Source organism: Clarias gariepinus, chromosome 18 (assembly GCF_024256425.1).
Source record: "Clarias gariepinus isolate MV-2021 ecotype Netherlands chromosome 18, CGAR_prim_01v2, whole genome shotgun sequence".
NCBI lineage: Eukaryota > Metazoa > Chordata > Actinopteri > Siluriformes > Clariidae > Clarias > Clarias gariepinus.
The window spans coordinates 29,295,083-29,322,207 of record NC_071117.1 but is presented as its reverse complement, the minus strand read 5'-3'; the positions used below and the strand labels follow the sequence as shown (position 1 = coordinate 29,322,207).

The 27,125-nt window shown below is 42.5% G+C and overlaps 2 protein-coding genes across 2 annotated transcripts in view; one reads left to right on the top strand and one right to left on the bottom strand.

Moving 5' to 3' along the window:
* Positions 1 to 27,125, bottom strand: part of elfn1b (extracellular leucine-rich repeat and fibronectin type III domain containing 1b) — a 75,418-nt gene that overhangs the window by 38,725 nt on the left and 9,568 nt on the right. The gene's annotated exons all lie outside the window — the stretch shown is intronic.
* LOC128506483 (UDP-glucuronosyltransferase 2A2-like) lies at positions 270 to 1,935 on the top strand. The gene has a single exon (XM_053476953.1). The coding sequence runs from the start codon at positions 273 to 275 to the stop codon at positions 1,851 to 1,853; it is 1,581 nt and encodes a 526-aa protein (XP_053332928.1). The 5' UTR covers positions 270 to 272; the 3' UTR covers positions 1,854 to 1,935.

Sequence of the window (27,125 nt, the reverse complement as noted above, 5' to 3'; positions counted from 1 at the left end):
GATGTGAACCGGTTCTGCCATATGAGCTGTGGACCCTCCGGTTCCTCCAGTGTTACCTTCAGCCTCTTGCTTGTATATTTGTCCAATCCCCTCCTCATGCAAGGCACTGTTTGCATTATTTCAAAAAAGTAAAGAATATAAAAAAAATCTCTCAATAATTAATTGTGGATGAAATCTAATTTGTTAATATATTCTTCTCAGAAGTATAAACAGGTTCATATTTCCCAGTGTGTTTAATCTCGAGCTTTCTGTTCATGACTGTAGGTGCTGCAATGAATGGAGAAAACATACAACTCTCTGGCCTGGTCTTGCTCACCATGCTGGTAGCTCCAGTCTATACTGGGAACATTCTGGTCTTCCCTGTGGATGGCAGCCATTGGATCAACATGAAAATCTTGATTGAGGCTCTTCATGCCAAAGGTCACAATATTACAGTCCTCCGAGCTTCAGACAGCTGGTACATTGAGGAAACGTCCCCGTTGTATACGGCCATCACTTTAGGAAGCTCAGCAGTGTTTGAGAAAGAATTAATGCAGAATATTGTAGAGAGTTTCTTGAAAATTATCAGGGAGGGTTCCATGTGGGCGCGTCTGAAACTCGAGAAGGAGATGTGGGAGAGATCATTTGAATTTATGGACAAAGAGAGAAGGATGGTGAACAGCATCGTTGAAGATCAGAAACTAATGCAGTCCCTTAGAGACGCCAAATATGACGTGTTTATTACCGACCCTGCTTTAATGAGTGGTGTCATCGTAGGGTATTATCTCAAACTGCCCATTATCTTTAATGTTCGATGGGCCCTACATTATGAAGGCCATTTTGCCATCGCTCCCTCACCGCTGTCTTATGTACCACTGCCAATGTTAGAGCTGTCAGACCGCATGAGCTTCTCTGAGAGAGTAAAAAATATTGTCATGTACATTGTAATGGAATTACAGATTAAGTATTTTACGGCTCCAACATACAATGAACTGTGTAAGCAGCTATTAGGCCCAGATGTAAATTACTTTGAATTATTTCAAAGAGCAGACCTTTGGCTGTTCAGAGTTGATTTTATCTTTGAATTTCCACGCCCTACCATGCCTAATGCTGTCTATATGGGTGGTTTCCACTGCAAACCATCCAAAGCTCTTCCACAGCATCTTGAGGACTTTGTGCAGAGCTCTGGTGAACACGGTGTCATCGTCATGTCTCTGGGAACTTTTGTTGAACAGCTTCCTCATGATGTAGCTGATTCAATAGCGGAGGCTTTTGCAGAACTTCCACAAAAAGTTATTTGGAGATACAAAGGAGAAAGACCTTCAACAGTGGGGAACAATACCTTAATAATGGACTGGATACCCCAGAATGATCTCCTTGGCCACTCTAAGACCAGGGTGTTTGTAGCTCATGGTGGAACCAATGGCATTCAGGAAGCTATCTATCATGGAGTTCCTATCGTTGGTTTTGGACTCGTCTGGGACCAGCCTGACAATCTCGCAAAAATGAGAGTGAAGGGAGTTGCAAAAAATGTCAACTTTGCCACTGTGGACAAAGAATCCTTTCTTCTGACAGTGAAAGAAGTGCTCCATAACCCTTCATACCGGGAAAACATGCAAAGACTCTCCAGACTCCACAGAGACGTGCCGATCAAACCATTAGACAATGCTGTCTTCTGGATCGAGTACATCATTAGACATGGAGGTGCAGCTCATCTACGAACGGAAGCGTATAAAATGCCCTGGTATTCTTACCACTCTGTAGATGTTGTACTGTTTCTGCTGTTTCTTCTGTCATTTATTGGCTTCACTACATTTGTGATCATTAGACACGTCTGCTGTAGACTGTGTGTCAAGAAACAAAGCACTAAATAAGGATAGATGTAAATTTATAAAATGTAAATTTCCATTAGATTGTATGTTAAATTTTGCCCCATTTTCTTTTAATTTATTGTAATTTATCACATGCCTTACCTATATCACATGTATCAAATGTACAGTATAACATGGATCATGTGATTCACATGGATCACCTGTACCACCTCAACATATCTGTTTAATGCTTTAAATACCTGCATTTGAATTTGGAACAAAATGTGAACCTGGAAAGGGCACGGTCTAAACACAAATGTTCTAATTAAATATAACCCCTAAAGCTCCGCCCCCAAAGTGCACTTTTATCATGAATCTCAGTCCTGATGCACATCTGCAGTCTGAACCCAAAGAAATGGAGATAAAAACAAGCGAGTGTTCAGTCTGTGTATCATTCCTTTTTTTTTAAATAATCAATTAAAAAGTAATTATTAAAAAAACAGCTCGTTATTAAGCAAGTAAGATTGTTTTGTTATACGTTGTGCTGGATAACTCTCTCTCTCTCTCTCTCTCTCTCTGCTGAGGATAATGGAGAACTTCACGCTATTTAAGAGAGCCAGTTGTGTAAGCCTCTGAGGAGACGTCGTTAAGCCGTCAGGTCTTCCTAACACACTTAATCTGCAGCAGGTGGATTTCCAGGGCGTTCAGACACAGTGCTAAGAGCTAACGGCTAACAGCTCTCAGTTCAGGTATTGTACACGTCCTTGGACTGCTGCGGATGTGTTCGCTATAATGACCCGCGCTTTATCTCCTAGTGGCGCTTCACATTACCGCTTGTTATCATCACCACCATCAATCACCATCACATTGATTGACTCTGTTGAGTGACGTGTATAGACACGCCCACCTCGAGGGAAAAAGCACTAGACTATTGGTATATTAATTATTCTTCTGTATATTAGAAAAGAATCAGGGTCCTGACGGAACTGTCACTCGGCCCAGATCAGGACCGCGGCCCGGCTTTTACACAGCTAAAACACTTCCCTCTCTACAGACCTGCGCTGAGCTTCCACTCTCTCTAACTCTCTCTCTCTCTCTCTCTAACTCTCTCTCTAACTCTCTCTTTAACTCTCTCTTTTTTAATGAACGTAAAAAAAGAAGGATTTTGTCCATGTGAATCAGTGATAATAAATTAAATTCCAGACATTTATTTGCCTTAAGTGCAAAAGAAGTGTGAAGAACATGCTGCGGAATGCAGGAGCCAGACGGCGTGGATCCGCTCCGTACTCCAGCCGTGTTCCCTCACACTCACACACTCCATCTGATCTCTCATTAATCTGAACAAATCCAGAGCCTCTCACTACTACACACACTCCCACTGAGAGCTATTTTTGCCCAGAATAATATAATAATGGCTCAGGTAGAGATCTCTAAGATGAATATTCACAAACCTGCCTGCTGGCGTGTGTGTGTGTGTGTGTGTGTGTGTGTGTATGATTGTTGGATCACAGATTAAATTTATTTCTCCAGTTTGTTGAGTAAACAACAATAGAGGAAGTTCCATACCTGAGCATGTGAGTGTTCAGAGCTCCAGACCGAAGCGCCGTGCACAAGTTAACACACGAGTTACACACCAGGGGGCGGAGTTTGTCTGAAATAGGGGCGTTAACACACAACACTGCAGCTATATTTAATTTGTTGGATTAATAAAACAGTTAACGCTTGATAAAATGCGTGTGTAAAACACACACACACACACACACACACACACACACACACTGTATCTCGCTTCAGAATCGTATGAATCATCACGCCGTCCTCAGGAGTAACTCTCGAAGATCTGAAGGTATGAACCTGGATCATGTGATTTTTTAACGACTTGTTTAAAAACTCAAAACTTAAGATCTGCAAGTTGATTAATTTTTTTTTATGTATTATAGTCTAGTCATGTGATTGATTATGATTTTATAATACTCAGATTTACTTGTATTATAAACGTGCAATGTTGGAATAAAGAAACGTAGGACAAACTGTTTAGAGGAAACATACAGTTTTATAATATTTAAAACATTAACATCTAACAAATATTATATACTGCATGCAGCACCTGGGTAGTGTGGGGGCGTGGCAACCCATCAATCAACCTGGATCCTCAGATCTCAAAATCAACAATCTAGAGCCTTAGCCTCCCGAGACTCCTCCCCCACGTCCTACCTTTAATCTGTATCATTAGTTCCCTTTGAAGTTCGCTCGGACACACAGCTTTGGTTTTATCCAAACCTCCATCTAGAAGCTTTTTATAATGAAACTCGCCGCTCAGCACCCGGTGATGTTTTCTCAGTCCACTTATTATCCTTGTTAACCGTCCCGTTATCACACACACCCAGGACGCCGCGCTGCCTTTATGGGAAGCCATTAGGGTCAAACTCCACAATTTCTAGGTTAATCACACGTGATAACGTTAATATTGACAGCTCTAATATATATAGTTTTTTTGAGAGACACAGGCAGGTTAGTGTTTGTGTGTGTGTGTGTGTGTGTGTGTGTGTGTGTGTGTGTGTGTGTGATGGAAACACAGAGCACCAGATCTTGTAATAGGTTTCCAAAGCCCAAATCAGATTATCTGCTCTTGGGGACGATCCACAGGCTTTTTAACTTCCTGACTGAACCGCCGCAGTTGATGTAGGCGACGCCTCTCGCTCCCTCGCGCTGCTTTCTGCGACACCTTGGCTCTCGGGAGTCATTTCCTCACCACCAGCCCCTACCCCCTATCAGTCAGGCCAGCTGAGATGGTGGAACAGATCCTACGGCAGGTTCGTATCCACATAAAGCACAGCAGAAACGAACTAAAGTTCTAAACACACCTGTAACGGCGGGGCGCTGTGAAGTTTACGCTCCCGTGAGTTTTCCGGACGTTTCCATGCTTGTTTGTGATCGCTTTACCGTGTAGGACTTCGTTATTTTGGTTTCCGATTTTCTGCTTGCCCTAGTGTATCCTGATTTGCCTGTCTGGTCGACTGTGACTTCGATTTACACCCGTGTTTGATTTTTGCTGTTTATTCTAGTTCGATAAATCCTGTCTTTCTCACCTGCGCTCGCGTCCACATCTGCGTTGTTCCTGACAGCATCACAAACTTCAGGATCTGGTGGAGCTTCCTCTGGTGAGATTGACATTCTGTAGTGTTTAACCCAGCGGGAGAACATTCCTGTAACTGTCCTGAACCTGTCCTATAACTGTCCTGAACCTGTCCTGTAACTGTCCTGTAACTGTTCTCCAGCGTGGTTAAACACTACAGAATGTCAGTCTGCCTACTGTATCAGCTGTGGATGTGAATGTCAGAGGATCAGACTGGGGCGTGTCCTAGTGTTGGACCGTGCCTGAGTACACCGTATCGTTCCCCTTCCTGCGGACTCAGACATGGTTCTCAAGCGGAATGATGGAATGTGTTCTCACTGATCATAATGAACCAGACTTTGGGGTCAAATGTTCTTGGAAATGCTCCCGGGACCCCAATGTGGAACCTTCCTGAGACTCCTGAGGATTCTCTTGTAATTTGCTCTCTTTTCAGATGAAATGTTCAGGTGTTGAATGGAAGTAACAAGAGCCCCAGGACCACTGACAGCAGAACTGCCCCAAAGCTGCACATCAGTCACCATCTACTTGCCCGTGGGTATCAGGGGCAGTTCTCAAATTCCAATTCCAGCTGTAAATCTGGTCCTACCTGCCTGATGAAGTTCAGATGTTGGGTTTAGTATATAGATGACCCTGATCGTGCTCACTGCTCGTTTCTACTCTGTATCTATGTATCAGGTTTTTTGGAGTTCTTCTGCAGTCTTTGAAGCCTGTGTTTTTTTTTTTTCCTCATTTGAGATGATCTTTTGGTGTATGAGAGTAAAATTGTCTTTGCATCTCACCCAATATTAACACTCCAGTGAAACATGACACGAAAGTTCCTAGACAATAAAATCAAAAACAAGAATAGTTTTTTCACTGTTAGGTCTATTTTGTTATTTTATCAACAGTCATAACATAACGTGAAGAAAAAAATCAATAAACCTTCAGGATGATGGATCAATGAGCCCCAGTGGTGTTAATGATTACAGGGAGTTCTTATTTATTCAGATTTAATTATTTATTCAGAGATAGAACTGCTAGGAATACATCAGAACTTATACGCAGGGCGTTGTGTTCTTAGGTTAATTTAATCCCCGAGCATCCACTAGATATAACACTAGAAAAAAGAGACACATCTGTGTGTGTGTGTGTGTGTGTGTGTGTGTGTGTGTGAACTGTACAGTACACACACTCATTGACCAACACCACTCGCACATCACAGGAACTCGGCTGTGAGTTATCGCCACATCCCCTGTACAGTCCTGACCTCACTCCAAGACATTTACACATGTTTGGGACATTAAAGGAGTTCCTGGGAGGCCGGCGTTTATGGCAGTACAATCATAAAACACGTTCTCCCTTGATGGTGTCCAAGCTCTAGTGAGACACTGGGATAAGTACATGCCGCACGTGTCTTGTACTCAGACCTCTGAATGAGGATAATAAAACGTGCCTCGTCTTTATTGTTAATAAACTGCGGGGGAATCTTCTCCTGGTGATGATCTTGTTAATCAGACGAATCCTTCGTGTAGTTTAACAGCGCACTCAGTATTTATCAGCACATGGAATAGCAGCTGATCAGCTCGGCCGGACTGTGAGGATAACAACGTCCTCACCCTGGGAGCCACGCCCAAATATTTATTTAATCTGAGTGTAACGGGCCGCAAATTAACATCATCAGATCACGTGACGCAGTGTTCACGGAGAAGTGTGATCGGTGTGACCGCTGCCCGCGACACGTATCTCACACACCTGAAAACGTGAGAACGATGTGGACGGAATGAGACGACAATACGAGTGAACATCAGCTCCACAGTCCCAGGCGTTTCATACGGGCCAATGATCAGGGTTAGAACTGAGCTAAACACTCTGAGACAAAACAAACGTGTGTGTGTGTGTGTGTGTGTGTGTGTGTGTGTGTGTGTGTGTCCTATATCCCAGGGTCAGTTAGTTCTGTAGAGGGTCTACTCACTATTGTGTTTCGCTGTCAAATTTTATACCATGGATGAAAGATCACACACACACACACACACACACACACACACACACACAAATGTCCTTCATCTGCCCGTTGCGCTTTTGAGGTGAATTGAAACTGATCCGGTGGGAGAGCTGCAGGCACAGGTGTAAACAAAACAAATTAAATGTAATAACACAACCGTAACAATAGTGTGTGTGTGTGTGTGTGTGTGTGTGTGTGTGTGTGTGCGTGGGCTTGTGCAGAAGAGAGAGAGAAGTGTTTTTTAAATGAATGAAATAATTGTGATTCTCTGGAAGGGTTAGGATCTCTCTCTCTCTCTCTCTCTGTTGTTTTGTTTGTTCATGAACTCAAGGGCATGGAAAAGCTTTAATGGCTCACTGGACATATAACACACGCACACACACACGCGCACACACACACACACACACACACACCCCTCACGATCCACTTCAGTTTTTATTTTCATCTCATTAATTATTCAGAAAAGCCTCAGACTATATATATGCAAACTCAGTTCACACTCCAACTCATTTGCTTTCTGCCATCTGGCCATTAAGCAACTTCTGCTGCAGCAGCTACCAGTTAGGGAAGGGCATACACACACACACACACACACACACACACACACACACACACACACTCATGCACACACACGTACACACATGATCACACAGTATAAAACGTAGTGTCAAATGTCAGTAAGATGAACTACTCACTAACGTGTTTATTTATATTTCACTTTATTTGTTATATTTATTTACACACACGTTACGCAGACGTTATGAGGAACACCTGTACACCTGCTCGCTATCAATTATCCGCATCATCTCGCGTCAGCACCTTCAGTCTTTCTCCATATTGAGCTTTTCAAAAACTGCTAATTTACACACTACAGAAGCGCAGGAACGCAGACGTCTACAGAACAGCAGACACAGGAACGCAGACGTCTACAGAACACCAGACACAGGAACGCAGACGTCTACAGAACAGCAGACACAGGAACGCAGACGTCTACAGAACACCAGACACAGGAACGCAGACGTCTACAGAACAGCAGACACAGGAACGCAGACGTCTACAGAACACCACACATAGGAACGCAGACGTCTACAGAACAGCAGACACAGGAACGCAGACGTCTACAGAACACCAGACACAGGAACGCAGACGTCTACAGAACACCAGACACAGGAACGCAGACGTCTACAGAACAGCAGACACAGGAACGCAGACGTCTACAGAACAGCAGACACAGGAACGCAGACGTCTACAGAACACCACACACAGGAACGCAGAGGTCTACAGAACACCAGACACAGGAACGCAGAGGTCTACATAACAGCAGACACAGAAACGCAGACATCTGACGTCTAGAGTACAACAGACGCAGCAACACAGTCGTCTACAGAACAGCAGACACAGTAAAGCAGACGTCTACAGTACAGCAGACGCAGAAAAACAGAACACAGTCATCTACAGTACAGCAAACGCAGGAACGCAGACGTCTACAGAACAGCAGACGCAGCAACACAGTCATTTACAGTACAGCAGACGCAGGAACGCAGACGTCTACAGTACAGCAGACACAGGAACGCAGACGACTACAGTACAGCAGACGCAGGAACGCAGACGACTACAGTACAGCAGATGCAGGAACGCAAACGTCTAGGAATTTTGAACACAGACATCCTGAATAAACTGGGACATGTCCTGGATTGCTAATGCGAGCGTCCTGTGTTAAAGCCTTTGAGCTGAGTGTGTGAGGCGTGCGCTGTGAGGAGTGTGATCAGACATGTTTGAGCAGAAAATTGGATCTGCAGTCCAGGCTTTCACATCTCACACAGCTCCTGCAGCTGTCTGCTCTGATGTAAAACCCCTTTATCCTTCTGCTGCACACAAAGGGAGAGATCGACTGCGTTCTCTCAGAGCACTCTGAGACGTCTCAGCCTCTCGAGGACGCTGCAGTCGGGCGTGTTTAGAGCAGAGAGTGCGTCTGCTCTGCTCGGAACGCAGAAGTGCTTTAGCCACGCCCACATCAGAGCCACAACCTCGAGCTTGCTGAGACACTTGAGCTGAATGTAGAGAAATGTGGCATTGCATCATATTACAGTTGTAGATATATTCTTGTGTGTGTGTGAGTGTGTATGTGTGTGTATCTCAAAGACTCCCTTGCTTAAACACTTTTTGAGAGGTTGGTTCTCAAACCAAGGTTAGAATTACTTTGATAATGATGTTGCACCAATGGTGTCTACATGACGTTCTGATAACGCTGAATGAAAAGAACAAGGTTGACTCAGATTTCTCAACTGAATTACAAATACAGACTTGAACTGCTCATACTGCTGATTCAAGGGTTTTTTCTTTCCTTTCAGCGCGTTAGTGAGTTACTGGACCCGGGCCGCGGTGGCGTGGCGCTAAATGCTAGCCAGGGGAACCATTGGCTGATGCTATTAAGTACACATGGCTGATGCTATTAAGTACACACGAGACCCCTGCAGTTCATCACAACATTAATTGAGGAGCTGGGTGAGAGGGAGACCCCCAGCAGGAGCAGTATGAGTACAGGATGTACAGGTGTGTACCGCTAACGTCTGCTAAGTTCCTTAAACACTGAAAGAGCTGTTAATGTTGATATTCCGTTGAGCGCTCCTGCTGTGACAAGCTACAGTTTATGGATCGTCCTGAACATGTAGTGTTTCTGTCTGTTTTGATAAACGTAACGACCAAAATGAAGCTTTGAGATCTCGATATATCACTATCGCTGACCGGATCGTTGCTTTGTGGTCTGGAATTTCTCTCTGCAATTTAATTCCACTTACAATCGACTCTGCACTGCTGCTGCTGAACCCGGCACTCGGGCGGTTCTAACCACAGAGAGTTTGGATCAGACCCAAGTGGAACATTAAGCCGTCGCTCCACCTCATCTCCGGGTCACGCGTGCCGGAGGAATCCTCCTGTTCTACATTTCTGCAAATGGCAAATGTTCATGTTTGCAAACAGAAGGAATTAAAAAGGATTTTTTTTTCAACACCAGCCTACATCACCACGGTTCGAGCTGTAAACCCATCCTGCTTGGCTCAGACTCCACCTGAGAACGAACCCCAGGGCAGAAAGAGGAGCCGCGTGTCTGACGGGGAAAGCACACGAGCATGGCCTGGTTTCACCTGGAGGAATCTGACGCACAGTGTTAACCTCCTGTTCCCGTCTAGACGCAGGACCGAGGTGCACAACCATCACAGATATGGAGATAATCTCATCATCCTCAATCTAATGAAGTGCAGATAATCTGCTCACCGTCCCACCCACGAGTCCGTCACTAACCCCGTACAGCCCTCAGGGGGGAAACACCCGCCGCTATTATCTCTCAGCTTCACCTCTCATCACGGAGACATGATTTAACCAGAGGATATCCCAGAAAGCATTGTGTAAATCTGCACTCTATATTAATGTACTCACTCTGATACGTTACTGTTTCCATAGTAACGGCTCATTCTCAGGAGCATGTTTATGTAGCAGATATGGAAGGAGTCTCCAGTGTTAGTGCTTTCTACACAGTCAACGTTAAAGCTGTAATGTACTGTGTACATAATATAATATAATATAATATAATATAATATAATATAATATAATAGACAACTGGGAGTAATTATAATTCTATAATAATCGTTAGCGCGCGTTGACGAGACAGGTTTTTAAAGAAAGGCCCTAATCACGATGACGCTGCGGTTTCAGAAAGGCTTACAACAGAACCCGCGCTCTTCTATAAAAACGCTCCTGTGACGGGAATAAATACAAACGCTGACGAAGCACCTCGACTCGGAGCTGGCTCAGAATCAGCAAAGTATCCGAGGAAAATATGGAAATTATGTGTGTGAAAGGGGGCCGTTTCGAACAGCCCGCCTCGCTCCGCATTAAGCCCTCGGTCAACATCTCCGGCTCGGGCTCCGCTCTTCAAACTCATTAACTCTGACTCCAATACGAGCTCAGCCTCATGTCTCAGCCCCAGATCTCAGCCTCATGTCTCAGCCCCAGATCTCAGCTCCATGTCTCAGCCTCATGTCTCAGCCCCATGTCTCAGCACCATGTCTCAACCACAGATCTCAGCCTCATGTCTTAGCCCCAGATCTCAGCTCCATGTCTCAGCCTCATGTCTCAGCCCCATGTCTCAGCCTCATGTCTCAACCCCATGTCTCAGCCTCATGTCTCAGCCCCATGTCTCAGCCTCATGTCTCAACCCCATGTCTCAGCCTCATGTCTCAGCCCCATGTCTCAGCACCATGTCTCAACCACAGATCTCAACCCCATGTCTCAACCCCAGATCTCAACCACAGATCTCAACCCCATGTCTCAGCCTCATGTCTTAACCCCATGTCTCAGCCCCAGATCTCTTTTATTTATCCAAAAGCAATCCTTTTGCGCCTTATGTTTTATTTCCAGACGTCACATTAACAGGAACGTGAGCGTAGAACACAGTAAAAGCTTTCAGAGTCCAACTGGGCAAATATAAACACTACTTATTGTTAATGTAACTTTCTCAGTGTTATTTCACCACTGGGAATTTTGCTTTGAGAGGGCGGAGCCGCTGGAACACACGCCGGACTCAGACTCCCAGGATGCAATGCAGCCATAAGACTCAGCAAGCCTCAGATCTGCTCGATGATGAAATTTAGTCCTGACAAAAATCCAGATGTGTGTGTGTGTGTGTGTGTGTGTGTGAAGCAGGGAGTGTCCTGCTGTCGAGGTGTCTATTCCTCGCCTCTGAAATCAGTCCACTTTCCCGGGAGACTCGCGAGCACTCTCGAACACGCATAAACGCTGGCGCACTCGTTTCTCTGAAGTTTTCTAAGGTGGTGTGTTGCCATGGCAACAAGGGCCTTTGTTCCCCTGCAGTGGAGGACTTGGCGTTTTTATGTGTTTAATTATGAATGAAAGGGTCTGATAATGAGAGAGAGACAGAGAGAGAGACGTGGAGTATGAAAGACTCACCTTTTTTTGCTCTTCCATGGAAAAAAAGTTTTGTGTGTTCTTACAGAATCAGCAGAAGTTTGCAAACACACACACACACACACACGCACTGAAATAATTATTGCTATGCCTATTGCTTTTCCATGCCTGACTTTTAACATTTAAATACACATTTGTTGCTTTGATGAAGAATAAATGACTTTCCTGGTGAGAATCGTAAGTAAGAAATACTGTGTGTGTGTGTGTGTGTGATGTTGTTATAAAAAACTAATCAACAATGTGGTGGGGATGGTGTGATAAATCAGATTCACACACTTACATTTGATTATTTTCAATAACAGCACCACACACTGGGTTTGTTCCTCTTTCACTCCAGCTATACGATATTTAAGCAGTATCACACTCCAGGTCGTGCTGTTGTACTGAATATCAGCACGGCTGCGATGAGGTCGCACTGTATGCATGAAGGGGCAGGGGCACTGGACAACACCTGGGACACGCCCACTCATACAGATAGTCACAGTGCTGTTACTGTCTGTTATCAGCACTCGGAGAATAACGCCTCTCGTCCAATCAGATTACTGGCTCAGAACTAATATATAATTACTACTGAACAACACATCATCAAACATTTCAGAGAGAATAAAGAGCTTTTCAGAAATGATTTTAAAGCACTGACACTGGAGACTCCTTCCTTCCTCCTCACATACGGCCTTTCTAAATAAAACCTGTACATCTTAGAAAATGTAAATGAATGTATTGTTTTCTGTAAATGAGTGAGTGAGACGATTGTCACATCATACCCTCTACACTACAGGATCCAGATCACAAAAGTCTTGTACACAAATCTCATGAATGTGTTTTGTGGTCTTATTTCAGTGACTTGTTTTATTTGTTGTTTTCAATAATCACACATAACAGTTTTTTTCTCCAATATACCAACGTGTACTGTACATACGTGCTGCTCATATATTACTGTAGCCCAGTTTGTGCTGAATACGGTGTAATCAGACTTTTACAAGTAATTGAAAAACACACAAATGTCAGGACATGTCAGAATCTCCCCAGGGCCCCAAACACCCTCAGACTCCTCGGGGTTAATAAGCACTTCCCTCTGAATGAGCTGTTGTTATGGAAACGATCCCATATTACATATACTGTATAACATCACACAGGTATAAACCTGCACTACTGTCAGACCTGCTGTTGGAGAGAATTAATCAAGACCTTCCGACCAATCAGAGAGCAGAACTCAGCAGCAACACTCTGCTACAAAACTGCTAAATTAATCTTGATAAAAAATCTTGATTAATTCTCTACAACAGCAGTTCTGACAGTAGTGCAGGTTTATACTGTAGCCATGTGTTGTTTAAAGGTTTAAATAATGTCCTTGCAGATTATCCAGGAATATTATAAAAATAATGCATAGAGAACGACATTACGACATTATTTCAAGTTGCTGCAAAGACAGCAGGGCATAAAATAAAGATGATGATGATGAAGATTACAAAACTTATATAAACTTCTGTAATTTTTTTTTTAATCTGTAAAGCTGGTTTGAGACAATATCAATTGTTAAAAGTGCCATACAAATCAAATGGACTAGAACTAAATGATGAAGATGATGATGATGTGATAATAATGGTGATGATGATTGTGATGGTGGTAATGAAGGTGATTGTGATGAAGATGGGGTGATGAAGATGATGGTGATTGTGATAATGATCTGGTAATATTGGTGATGAAGATGGGTGTGATGGTAGTGATGATGATGATGATGATGATGGTGATGGTCATTATGATGATGATGGTGATGGTGAGTCTGGTGGTGGTAATGGTGATGCAGGTGGTGGGGATTTTGATGGTATGGATGATAATATTGATGATGGTGATGATGGTGATAAAGGTGATGGTGATTGTGATAATGATCTGGTAATATTGGTGATGAAGATGGGTGTGATGGTAGTGATGATGATGGTGATGATGATGGTCATTGTGATGATATGGGTAATGGTGATGCAGGTGGTGGTGATTGTGATGGTGTGGATGATAATATTGAGGATGATGATGATGATGAAGATGATGATGATGATGATGGTGACTGCACTCACAGAAACCTAGTTAAACTGGTATTTAATTTCTCGCAGTTCCTGCCCTCCCCTCCAACGGGAACAGAAACACTTTTCTCTGATGAAATGAACAGAAATACAAACTCTGACACACACACACACACACACACACACACACACACACACACACACACGCTGAACAAATCCATATGATTTACATGCAAATAAACCCAATATCTGTTTGTTTTTCGGCTGAATGGATCCGACACGAGCAGTGAGGGAGGGGAATTGGCACCGGCGGCGCCAGCGGCGGCATCCATAACACACCGTGAACACAACACACACACACACACACACACGGCCTGTTTATTCCGGTGACACACTCGTCCTCTTCTCTCTCCCTCTGGTCTGAATATCATGGAATACAAATGAAATCCATGTTAAACAGCTGACTTTATTCAGATCTATAATAAATTATTCACAGCGGCGTGTCAGAGTTAACGCGGGGGCGTGGCTTCGTCTTTCAGCTCTAGGTACGGCGCGGCGCATTTACACTTCAAATACAGAGACGTGTGAGAATCCACCTGCAGGGAACGTGTGAGGAGTCTGAGCTCAGAGAGTGATGATGAGACTACACACACACACACACACACACACACACACACACACTGTGGTTATAATCTCTAATTAACATCATTACCTTCACTCACTCAGGATCATGTCTATATATATATACTGTATATCTCTTCCTATAACTTATTGACCCGTGATTAATATTCTGATCTAAATCCAGTCATTCATCATTTATGCTCTTTTTATTTTCTACACGTTTTATGTCAGGACTGACACATGAGAGGAAACACACGTGTGAACGTGTTTTAAGAAGGCTGTGAGTGATGATCTATAAGGAAACAGACTGAGACAGGTGTGTGTGTGTGTGTGTGTGTGTGTGATTAGAGCGCAGGTGAGGTGATCATGCTGAAGGACTGAGGTCTAGGACGGTCATGTTTATACATCATGCCACGGTGTCTTCTAGGAAACAGCGTGTTCTGTGGACTTAAATGTTTCTCTAACAGAAGAGCACATGAATAAATAAATAAACAAACAAATAAATGAATAAATAAAAACTATCAACACAAAAAATCCATTAAAAGTTGTAAAGATTTCCTGATAATTGCTATTAAACAGTATGATGAAAAAATTTAAAAGGAAAAATTAAAGGCAGAAACAAACATAAATGTAATAAAACAAAGTGTAGTTTAATTAATAAAGTAATAATTCATGCAGTTAATTAATGACAGTCACATCAAATAAAAACACTCACTCTCACTCTCACTGTCTATCTCTTCATCTCTGTCTCACTCTCTTTCTGTCTCTTACTGTCTGTCTCTCTCTATGTCTCTCCCTTTCACTGTCTCTTTCTGTCTCACTCTCTCTTTGTGTCTCTCTGTCTCTCCCTTCCTCTCTCTCTCTCTCTCTCTCTCTCTCTTTTTCCGTGCTGCGTGTGAGACGAACGTGTGGAAGGTTGTTTGGTGTCTTGCCAAAATTGGCATCTTTCCCAACTTTATTTGTAGTTTCTTTTTATTAGTGAAAGTTGTTTTGAAATATTTAGGCTAAAACTATATAGTGACAGAGAGAGCGGGTGGGGCACCATGGCCTCCAGGGCCGGTGGGTAAAGTTTGTCTATAAACAAAGTGGTGGTGGTGTTTTTAAAAAAGATAAACCACGTGAGTGCACACATAAAGAGGGATAGCAAACGAGGGATAGCAGTTACACTGTTTTTGCCACTGCAGGGCCGCTGAGGTGTTTTGAGTGTGGGGGCGTTGGACACAAAAGGCTGAGCCGTCCACAAAAGGCTGAGTCCGAGTCTGCCGCGGACCTCAGCGACACACCCAAGTCAGCACTCACGGAGGTCAGTCCTACACACACCGCCACCACAGAGACACACACTGCACCCGGCACTGACATGAACACTGCAACTACTGTACACAGTGCGAGTACAGATCCCAACGCATGTACAGGTGCTGACCACGCCCCCTAACACTGACTACGCCCCTAATGTTGCACCGGAGAGGCACAGGAGCCACAAATCTGCACACCGCCACCGACACCCAAAGACAACACTAGAGTTAAACCCAGGAGACGAAGAGACGAGACGTCCACCACAGAAACCATCAATAAAGGAAAAACCTGCAGCCAAACTTCAAACACCACAACACAGGGGACAGAAGAAGCAGGCCGCAGCACCGCGCACACACACATGGGGAGAACCGCATGGAGACGTCAAGGAACAAATGAACGAATCTTACAGTAACAGAAAGAAAAAAGAGACAAGTGGTCAACAAACTGTTTTCAAGAAACAGTAAAATGTTAAAAAAGAAACTGAAACCAGCTCCCACAAGGAGAGAAAACACAGGACATGGACACTGACAGTGGGACAGAGTAATACAATAAACACAACGACACACGCATAAATAACCCAGACTATGTAATGTTACAGGGGGACTGAACCTCAAACAAAAAGACTGAATTAAGACTTTAAAAGAAGTTGGGGCTGGTGGTGGGGTGAAGGGTCATGGTGTACATAGCATTACATAGTGGTGCCCCGTGTGAGGCTCTTTTTGTTGTGTGTCGGGGGCGTTTTAAAACTAATGAGCAGGATGAATGTCGATGATAGTTTTGTAAATATGGCCGACTCAGGCAGGTTAAAATATGTACAGGTAACTAAGGATGCTGTAGATTGTTCAGTTACATCTTTGTTCATTGTACATGTTTAACAGACAGACTGATGACAATGATTGTGTTGATTGTGTGTTGGGTTTGGCGGTACAGTAGTACAAGCTTTGCAGACTGAGGTTAATAACTGTAAGGTGAATTTATTGGCTCTTTCTGAGAACGTTAACACGTTAGAGCTAGCGTTTAAAGAATCCAGTAACAGTGTTATAAATAGAGAAATTAGTTTTCGGCAGGCAGTGGACGCTAGCTCAGCGGGGTTAGAGAGCTACGTTCAGGAGGCCCTGGAAAAGCTGGAGAAAGCGGTCGTTGCCTGTTTTCTGCGGAGAGACGCTATGTGGGAGAAGCAGATGCAAAAGCTGGGTCTCACTAGCTGTCCTACTCTCCGTCGACCACCGGCCGTCACCCCTACACCATCACATCCAACTGCACAGCCCACGTCTAGCGCTCTACTCATGGCAGCCCAGAGAAAGGTACAACTAGTAAGCCTAGTAAGCCAGTATCCCTATGATGTTCTCCCATCAGTTGCAGCTCATCAATTCAAGCTGCATACATCATCAGAGCTACGTCCTCCTGTCCTCCACGACCACTCATCCGCAGGGAGTTTTCACGCTTCGGCGGAGACCCATAGGGACAGCAGACAATGCGAAAGAAGAGCGGAGGGATGGCGTTCCTCATAACCGAACCCCCAGGGTGGCTGACTGTCTCAGCCACACAGGGAGGGCTGAAGACTCCACACAGCAAAGAGGGGGTGAAGAAAGACACTGAACGATCTTACGCCAAGCTGGAATTTTGGGCGAGGAGCTTATTCTAGTAGCTTATCACCTCTCCTTTGCGCTGCCTCCAAAGCCGGTTCATAGCACAAGCCCAACAGGACGACTGACAAATAGCTCAACTGGCTGCTGGGGAGTACCCTGATGAGCCTCTTTTGTACATCACCGAGGGGCGCTATATCGAAGAGCGGTGGTGACGCAAGGGGGAAGGCTCCAACTGGTGATCCTGCAGTCCTTAACCCAGCAGTTCTTGCACCAGTATTATACCCATCCATCAGGCAGCTATAGGGGGGCGGCTAAAAAACCCTCTTGCAGCTGCTAGAAGACGTCTGGTGGCCCTCTGTGCGAAAGGACGTGTGGCAATTCATCAAGACCTGTAAAGTCTGCCGGACGCTCAACTATGGCAAAACGAGGACCAGTGGATACCGGAGGTCCGATATGCTCATCGTCACCGTGCTCGCACTCCGACATCGGCCTCCCGGTTGAATTCCATCATTCTCAGTGAGACCAATTCCACTCTCTCGCACACCCATACAATAACCAGGACTTTGGACACTTTACAAATTCACACACACTCCGTTTTTGTTTGTATATATTTTGTAAATATTATTTTCTTTGTTGTTTTTCTTGGTTGGTGCACCTTTTTATTTCATTTTTTGTTAAATACACTTTTGGTTTGGTTAACTTGGTCTTGTTTGTGTCATTCTTGTTTACTGTTTATATGATGTTGTTGAGATGAGATGTAGATGAGATAAGATGAGATGTAAATGAGATATGATGTAGTTAAGATGAGATGTAGATGAGATGTAGACGAGATATGATGTAGTTGAGATGAGATGTAGATGAGATAAGATGAGATGTAAATGAGATATGATGTAGTTAAGATGAGATGTAGATGAGATGTAAACGACATATGATGTAGTTGAGATGAGATGTAGATGAGATGTAGACGAGATATGATGTAGTTGAGATGAGATGTAGATGAGATGCAGACGAGATATGATGTAGTTGAGATGAGATGTAGATGAGATATGATGTAGTTGAGATGAGATGTAGATGAGATGTAGATGTAGATGAGATAAGATGTAACTAACTGATCAGAAGGTGTTGATTATTTCTCCAAAACAGCAGCTCCAACTGTATTGCAGGTTTATATGAATATGCAGCTTGTTTATTGTTTAGTAATAAAGAACAGATTAACTAATGTGTGTCCCTGTTATTCTGTTATAAACTGGTGTGTATTGAAGCTGATGTTTAGGAAACAATGAGCTGCGTGCATGTGACTGTCTAATTAACTTCTAACGAGAGAACAAAGCGGCTGGAGAGGGAGCAGGCCTATAACGTTAGTAACATGTTGTGTAATTATAAATGGATAAAAATGGCATTTAGTGTCATTAATTACCAGATACAAAATGTTTGTTCTGCTGTCGTACAAGTGGAATAAAACACTTAAGACGTTACAAATCCCTGGGGTCAGAACACAGGGTCAGTCATGATACAGCACCCCCTGGAGCAGACACGGTTAACAGCCTGGTGAAGGCGGGGCTCGAACCCCCAACCTTCTGATCTGGGGCCCAGAGCCTTAACACCCTGAGGTTCATCACACCTCCTCACGCTTGATTAATTTCCTGTAACAGCATGTCCTGAGGTGGGTTATTCCTTCACACCATATATAATGTGATAAAAAAGGACAGACACACAGATATTACGTCTATAATGAAATTATCTTCAAAGGCTGAATTGTGTTGCTTTTCTGAAAACACATCAGACTCGAGACTCAGGAGACAACTCTCTCTGTCTCCCTCTCTCTGTCTCTCTCTCTCTGTCTCGCTCTCTGTGTCTCTCTCTCTCTGTCTCGCTCTCTGTGTCTCTCTCTCTCTGTCTCCCTCTCTCTGTCTCCCTCTCTCTGTCTCGCTCTCTGTGTCTCTCTCTCTCTGTGTTTCCCTCTCTCTCTCTGTCTCGCTCTCTTTCTCTCTGGTTGTCTCTCTCTGTCTCTCTCTCTTTCTGTCTCTCTCTGTCTCTCTCTCTCTGTGTTTCTCTCTCTCTCTCTGTCTCGCTCTCTTTCTCTCTGGTTGTCTCTCTCTGTCTCTCTCTCTTTCTGTCTCTCTCTGTCTCTCTCTCTCTGTGTCTCTCTCTCTGTCTCTCTCTGTGTCTCTCTCTCTCTCTCTCTCTCTCATTCATAACCCAGTGTGTGTCCAGAGACAGGGCAGGGCATGAGACAGCATGAGACAGATTGTTAAGGAATCTCCTCTCTGTGTGCGTTTGTATTTCTTGGTCCTGCAGGTGGCGCTGTGCAGTGCAGTTTGCGGTTTACTCCTGCGTGCTCAGGATTGTTCAGGACGTGCGTCTCGTGCATTTTTATAGACATCTGTCTTATCTGTGAGCTACAGCTCTGATCGTTAGAGAGGAATTCTGAGTCCGATCGCGGCTCATTAAAGCGTTTTCTACAGAAGCGTTGGCCCTCGTCTCACCGCGCGCGGTCTGAACCCTGCTCTCCGCCGGTTCCCTGTGATTCCTCAGCGATAGCTGTGTGCCAGTTCCAGCTTTATCGAGCACAAGAAACACAGTCGGTCGGAGCTGAAGTGCTTTACCGAGCTTATCAGCTCTTCCCAGGCCGCGCTGATTGTGTTTGCTCTGCTAGTCGACTTTACGCGTTTCTTTAACATGCGCTCATGTGACGTACCACTCTTTCATTTCTTTTCTTTTTTTATTTAAATATTTCTTTTCTTTTGCTAAGACTGATGGAGAGGCTGCGTCTTCTCCAGGAATGTTCTAGAATGCAGGACTTAAGTGTTTCCCAACTTCCAAATCCTGTTAATCCCCCTGATTAGCGAGTCAGGATTCAGGATGCGGCCGCTCCCTTTGACCTGCTGCCACGGGTTTTTCCCTCATTAATAGGGTTCTATACCGTTTGTTTACACCATGTTGATGTAAGTGTTTATCAACTTAAAGCTGATTTTTAAAGCAAGTTCAGCGAGCTGGAGGCATGAAATGGCTCTTCGCTAATGACGGGATTAAGAGTTAGCGCCATTCATCCCGCGCCGCTCCTCCACCTGCAGCTGCTACTAGCGCACCGCCGCTAATTGGTAAAAGCTCTGGCTGAGAGAGACACAATTACGGAGCTCAGTGCTGAATCTCGCCGGGTTAGAGACCCGAGACGGAACAAAAACAGGATTAGGAAACGGACTTAAAGTCCGGACGCTGCTCGCATATTCAACTTTAATAATAATTAGCACGTCGCTTTAACAGCCACCGAAGTTTAGTTTCTTAATCAAATTCTCTGCTGAAATGGTCATTTTGTGGTGTATTTTACCCACAATGCCATGCGCCTCTTCAACTTCAGTGTTTCACTCACTTTCTTACCTGTACACACACACACACACACACACACACACCAGCTTCCAAAGCTTCAGCTTCCACACTCGTGTCAAACATCATCCCATACGGTGCACCGCTAACTCCACGTCACAAACCCGCACTGCATTCTGGGACTGCGACTCCAGCAGTTAGGTTTCTCACTAATATGATGCTGGAATTAAAACTGTGCTCAGGCTAGAAATTGGTTTTTCACTGAGCTTCTGAAAAACAGGAGAGAAAAAAAAATACACTGCAAGAAGAAAAAGTTGAGGCAGCGGTGCGTCTGTATAATAACAATAATAACAATAATAACAGTGATAAAGATAACCATAACCACTTCCTCTGTATGAGATCAGAGCGGCGCACAGACAAAACAACAACAACACAACAACCACCAACAAATTCTCACCAGTCGCTACGCGCCTCATTAACAGTTTAATAGAAATATATACTGCACGTGTTTTTGTACCAGATGAAGTCAAGCTTGTGTTCCCGAGCGCTTCAGCACTCACCCACACACCACATTTTACTACTTCTGATCTGATGTGAGGGAGAAACAGTGATCTGTGTGTGTGTGTGTGTGAGGTTGGCCTCAGGGAGAAAGTTCTCTCTACAGGAAATACATTATACATAAAATATTTAACAAAAAATAAGGAGGAGAGAGGCTGAGGCCCGGCCCTGACCCACGGCAGGAGCGAGTCACTTCCGTCACGCGTACGTCACACGCTAACTTTACAGCCTACGTCATGATCACGACCCCGCTACAGGAGACATCACCTGCTGGAAGGAGCACCGTGCTGGGTCCTAAATCCAGGTTATACACCAGACCTGGCACTGCCAACACAACTCTCCAACTGTTAAACACGACACGATGAAAGGACCGGACACGGAGCGATCAGGTTCATGTTAGGAGTTCTCACTCTCTAAGTACAGAAGATAAAGAGGATAAAGTTGTACAACAGTGGTAACCTGGAGGTGGTGTTCGAACCGGGGACCTTCTGATCAGCAGTCCAACATCTCAACATCACAGACACTAACCACAGCCACCAGACAGGAGACTTTGACTGTATCGTGTGTCTGAGTGTGTATACGCTTTACACACCTATAAATACATTACTATAAATACATTACTATAAATACATTACTATAAATTAATGCCTATAATTCCTAAATGTTCATACTTATGAATCTGTCTCCATCAGTAAGTGTAGACGTCTGGCTGTTCCACAGTAATTAATCGAGACAAATCGTCTTTGGGCATGTAGAGCTCTGAACACCCTGCTGGTTAACGGTAACACTAACAGCCACAGTCACACACAGTGAGTGAATGTACTGTACATACACTAATACATACTATACACTCCTAAAACGATCACGCAGATCGCTCTGTACTCGTATAATTATACACCATCACGTCTACACACTCATATGACTGTACAGGGGCAGTGGTGGCTCCATCGGGTTGTGGGTTACTGGTCAGAAGGTTGGGGGTTCGAGTCCCAGCTCCACCAAGGTGCCACTGTTGTGTCCTTGGGCAGGGCCCTTAACCCTATCTCCTCCAGGGCGCGCTGTGTCCTCTGTCCTTTGGGTGTTTTTCACAGTCTGTATACAAGTCTCTTTAGGCCTTGTTCACACGGGCGTTAAAATCGAGCGTTTTTTTTGCGTTCGTAGCGTCCGGTTAGCGCGGATCAAGCGGCGAGTGTTTTCTACACGAAGGAGTCAATTAGAGTGTTCACACGGGCTTTGGTGACGTGCGTTTGTCCGGCTGCGCGTTTATACGGCATTAAAAAAACGTTGCATGCAGCTTTTTCTTGGCGTTTAAAACTCAACAAACGCAAGGAAACCGCTTCTAGTTCGTTTTAGTCGTGTTCATTTTACGCTTCGGAGGACCGGATATATCCCATGATCCTACATGCTATACATAGGGAACTGCGGAAAAGGGCAAAATAAAAAAAAAAATTGTTGAAAAAATTACGCGGAAATTTTCGCATTTCTTCATAAACCACAAAAAAACTTCCTTTAATCCAACGTTGTGCAGTCAGAGAGTGAACCCGGTAGCAGCGGGCTTTCATATCCAATTCCCGACACACTGCCCCCACAGGTTAACACACAAACTACAATTTGGGCTGCAGGCTGACGTTAGACAGAGACAAACGAACGCCGGTGTAGAAGTCAATCAAGCGCCACTACAAAATGCAACATAAACGTCTAGGACGTTCAGAGCAAGTTAACGCCCGTGTGAACAAGGCCTTAGTGTCCTGCGTTTTTAGAACTGTGACCTTAAATGCCTACTTTCTGTAAGCTGTTAAGGTCTTAACGACCATTCCACAGGTGCATGTTAATTAATTGATTATGGTTAATTGAACATGCAGAAAAACATTGTTTAAACCCTTTACAATGAAGATCTGTAAAGTTATTTGGATTTTTACAGCATTATTGTTGAAATACACAGTCCTGAAAAAGGAACGTTTCTTTTTTTGCTGAGTATATAATATTTAACTATATCTTGTATAACGATACACTCAGATAACTATACACTCATAAGACTTAATAAAACATCTCAACTCTCAGATAACTCTATACTCTAATGGACTTATAAATACAGAGCAGTCAGAAACTATTTGCCTGAGTTCCTGACTTTTATATATTTTTTTTATATATATTTTTTATATATTTATTCTTGTCACACTTAAATGATTGATATAATTAAACAAAATGTAATATTACACAAAGATGACCGGAGTAAATACATTAATTTAGTAAATAAATGCACTAAAGTTAAATGTCACGTGCCACTCTCAGGCCTGATTACTAAAGACCCAGTGAATCAAGAAATCACTTTAATAAAACCTGCCTGACAAAGTGAAGCACAAAAGATCTCACATGAGCATGCAACATGATCTAAAGAAATTCAAGAAGAGATAAGAGACAAAGTAATTGACATGTCTCAGTGTGGAAAGGGTTACAGAGTCCTTTCTAAGGCTTTGGGACTGCAGTGAGTCACGGTGAGAGACATTATACACACATGGAGAAAACCTGGAACAGTGAGTGGCTGGTCTACTTCAAGATCACAACGATGAGCTTACAACGACACAGGAGCTCATAAATGAACCCAGAAGAACATCTAAGGACCTACAGGCCTCACCTGCCTCAGTTAAAGTCAAAGTTCATAATTCAACAATAAGTAAGAGACTCGGACAGAAGTGAAAGACACTGCTGACCAAAAAGAGCACAAATGGTCATCTCACATTTACCAAAAAACATCTGGGACATCATAGAGACTATACAAACTATACACCCATATAACTATACATTCGTATAACTATACAGTACACCTCTATAACTATACACTCATATAACTATACACACATAAACCTATACACCCCTATAACTATACACCCCTATAACTATACACTCGTATAACTATACACCTCTATAACTATACACACCTAAAACTATACACCTCTATAACTATACACCTCTATAACTATACACCCCTATAACTATACACTTAAATAACTATACACCTCTATAACTATACACCCCAATAACTATCCACCCCTATAACTTTACACTTAAATAACTATACACCCCTATAACTATACACTCGTATAACTATACACCTCTATAACTATACACCCCTATAACTATACACCCCTATAACTATACACCGCTTATAACTATACACACATATAAATCTACACCCCTATAACTATACACTCATATAAATATACACCCCTATAACTATACACCCCTATAACTATACACCCCTATAACTATACACTTAAATAACTATACACCCCTATAACTATACACTCGTATAACTATACACCTCTATAACTATACACCCCTATAACTATACACCCCTATAACTATACACCGCTTATAACTATACACACATATAAATCTACTCCCCTATAACTATACACTCATATAAATATACACCCCTATAACTATACACCCCTATAACTATACACGCCTATAACTATACACCCCTATAACTATACACTTAAATAACTATACACTCATATAACTATACACCACTATAACTATACACTTAAATAACTATACACCTCTATAACTATACACCCCTATAACTATACACTTAAATAACTATACACCTCTATAACTATACACCTCAATAACTATACACCCCTATAACTTTACACTTAAATAACTATACACCCCTATAACTATACACTCGTATAACTATACACCTCTAAAACTATACACCCCTATAACTATACACCCCTATAACTATACACACATATAAATTTACACCCCTATAACTATACACTCATATAACTATACACCCCTATAACTATTTACCCCTATAACTATACACCCCTTTAACTATACACTTAAATAACTATACACCCCTATAACTATACACTCTTATAACTATACACCTCTATAACTATACACGCCTATAACTATACACCCCTATAACTATACACTTAAATAACTATACACTCATATAACTATACACCACTATAACTATACAGTTAAATAACTATATACTGGTATAACTATACACCCCTATAACTATACACTCATATAACTATACACTCATATAACTATACACCCCTATAACAATAGAGCCCTATAACTATACACCCCTATAACTATACACACATATAAATATACACCCCTATAACTATACACACATATAACTATACACCCCTATAACTATACACACCTTTAACTATAAACCCCTATAACTATACACTCATATAAATATACACCCCTATAACTATACACACATATAACTATACACCCCTATAACTATACACACCTATAACTATACACCCCTATAACTATACACTCATATAACTATACACCCCTATAATTATACACCCCTATAACTATACACACATATAAATTTACACCCCTATAACTATACACACATATAACTATACACCCCTATAACTATACACCCCTACAACTATACACCCCTATAACTATACACCTCCATAACTATACACCCCTATAACTATACACCTCTATAACTATAAACCCCTATAACTATACACTCCTATAACTTCACACTCCATAACTATACACCCCTATAACTTCACACTCCATAACTATACATTCCTATAACTATACATCCCTATAACTATACACCTCTATAACTATACACACATATAACTATACACTCCTATAACTATACACCCCTATAACTATACACACATATAACTATACACACATATAACTATACACCCCTATAACTATACACACATATAACTATACACCCCTATAACTATACACAAATATAACTACACACCACTATAACTATACACCCCTATAACTATAAACACATATAACCATACACCTCTATAACTATATACCCCTATAACTATACACAAATATAACTATACACCCCTATAACTATACACCCCTATAACTATACACTCATATAACTATACACCCCTATAACTATACACAAATATAACTACACACCACTATAACTATACACCCCTATAACTATACACACATATAACTATACACCCCTATAACTATACACCCCTACAACTATACACCCCTATAACTATACACCTCCATAACTATACACCCCTATAACTATACACCTCTATAACTATAAACCCCTATAACTATACACTCCTATAACTTCACACTCCATAACTATACACCCCTATAACTTCACACTCCATAACTATACATTCCTATAACTATACATCCCTATAACTATACACCTCTATAACTATACACACATATAACTATACACTCCTATAACTATACACCCCTATAACTATACACACATATAACTATACACACATATAACTATACACCCCTATAACTATACACACATATAACTATACACCCCTATAACTATACACAAATATAACTACACACCACTATAACTATACACCCCTAAAACTATAAACACATATAACCATACACCTCTATAACTATATACCCCTATAACTATACACAAATATAACTATACACCCCTATAACTATACACCCCTATAACTATACACTCATATAACTATACACCCCTATAACTATACACAAATATAACTACACACCACTATAACTATACACCCCTATAACTATAAACACATATAACCATACACCTCTATAACTATATACCCCTATAACTATACACAAATATAACTATACACCCCTATAACTATACACCCCTATAACTATACACTCATATAACTATACACCCCTATAACTATACACTCATATAACTATAAACATACACATACACATTTAGATGTAAATGTGTCCATGTTGTGACCCTGATGTTGAAAGTGCGTAGAAACTCCTGAGAAAACTCTGTGGCTTTAATAAATAGACAAAATCAGTGTT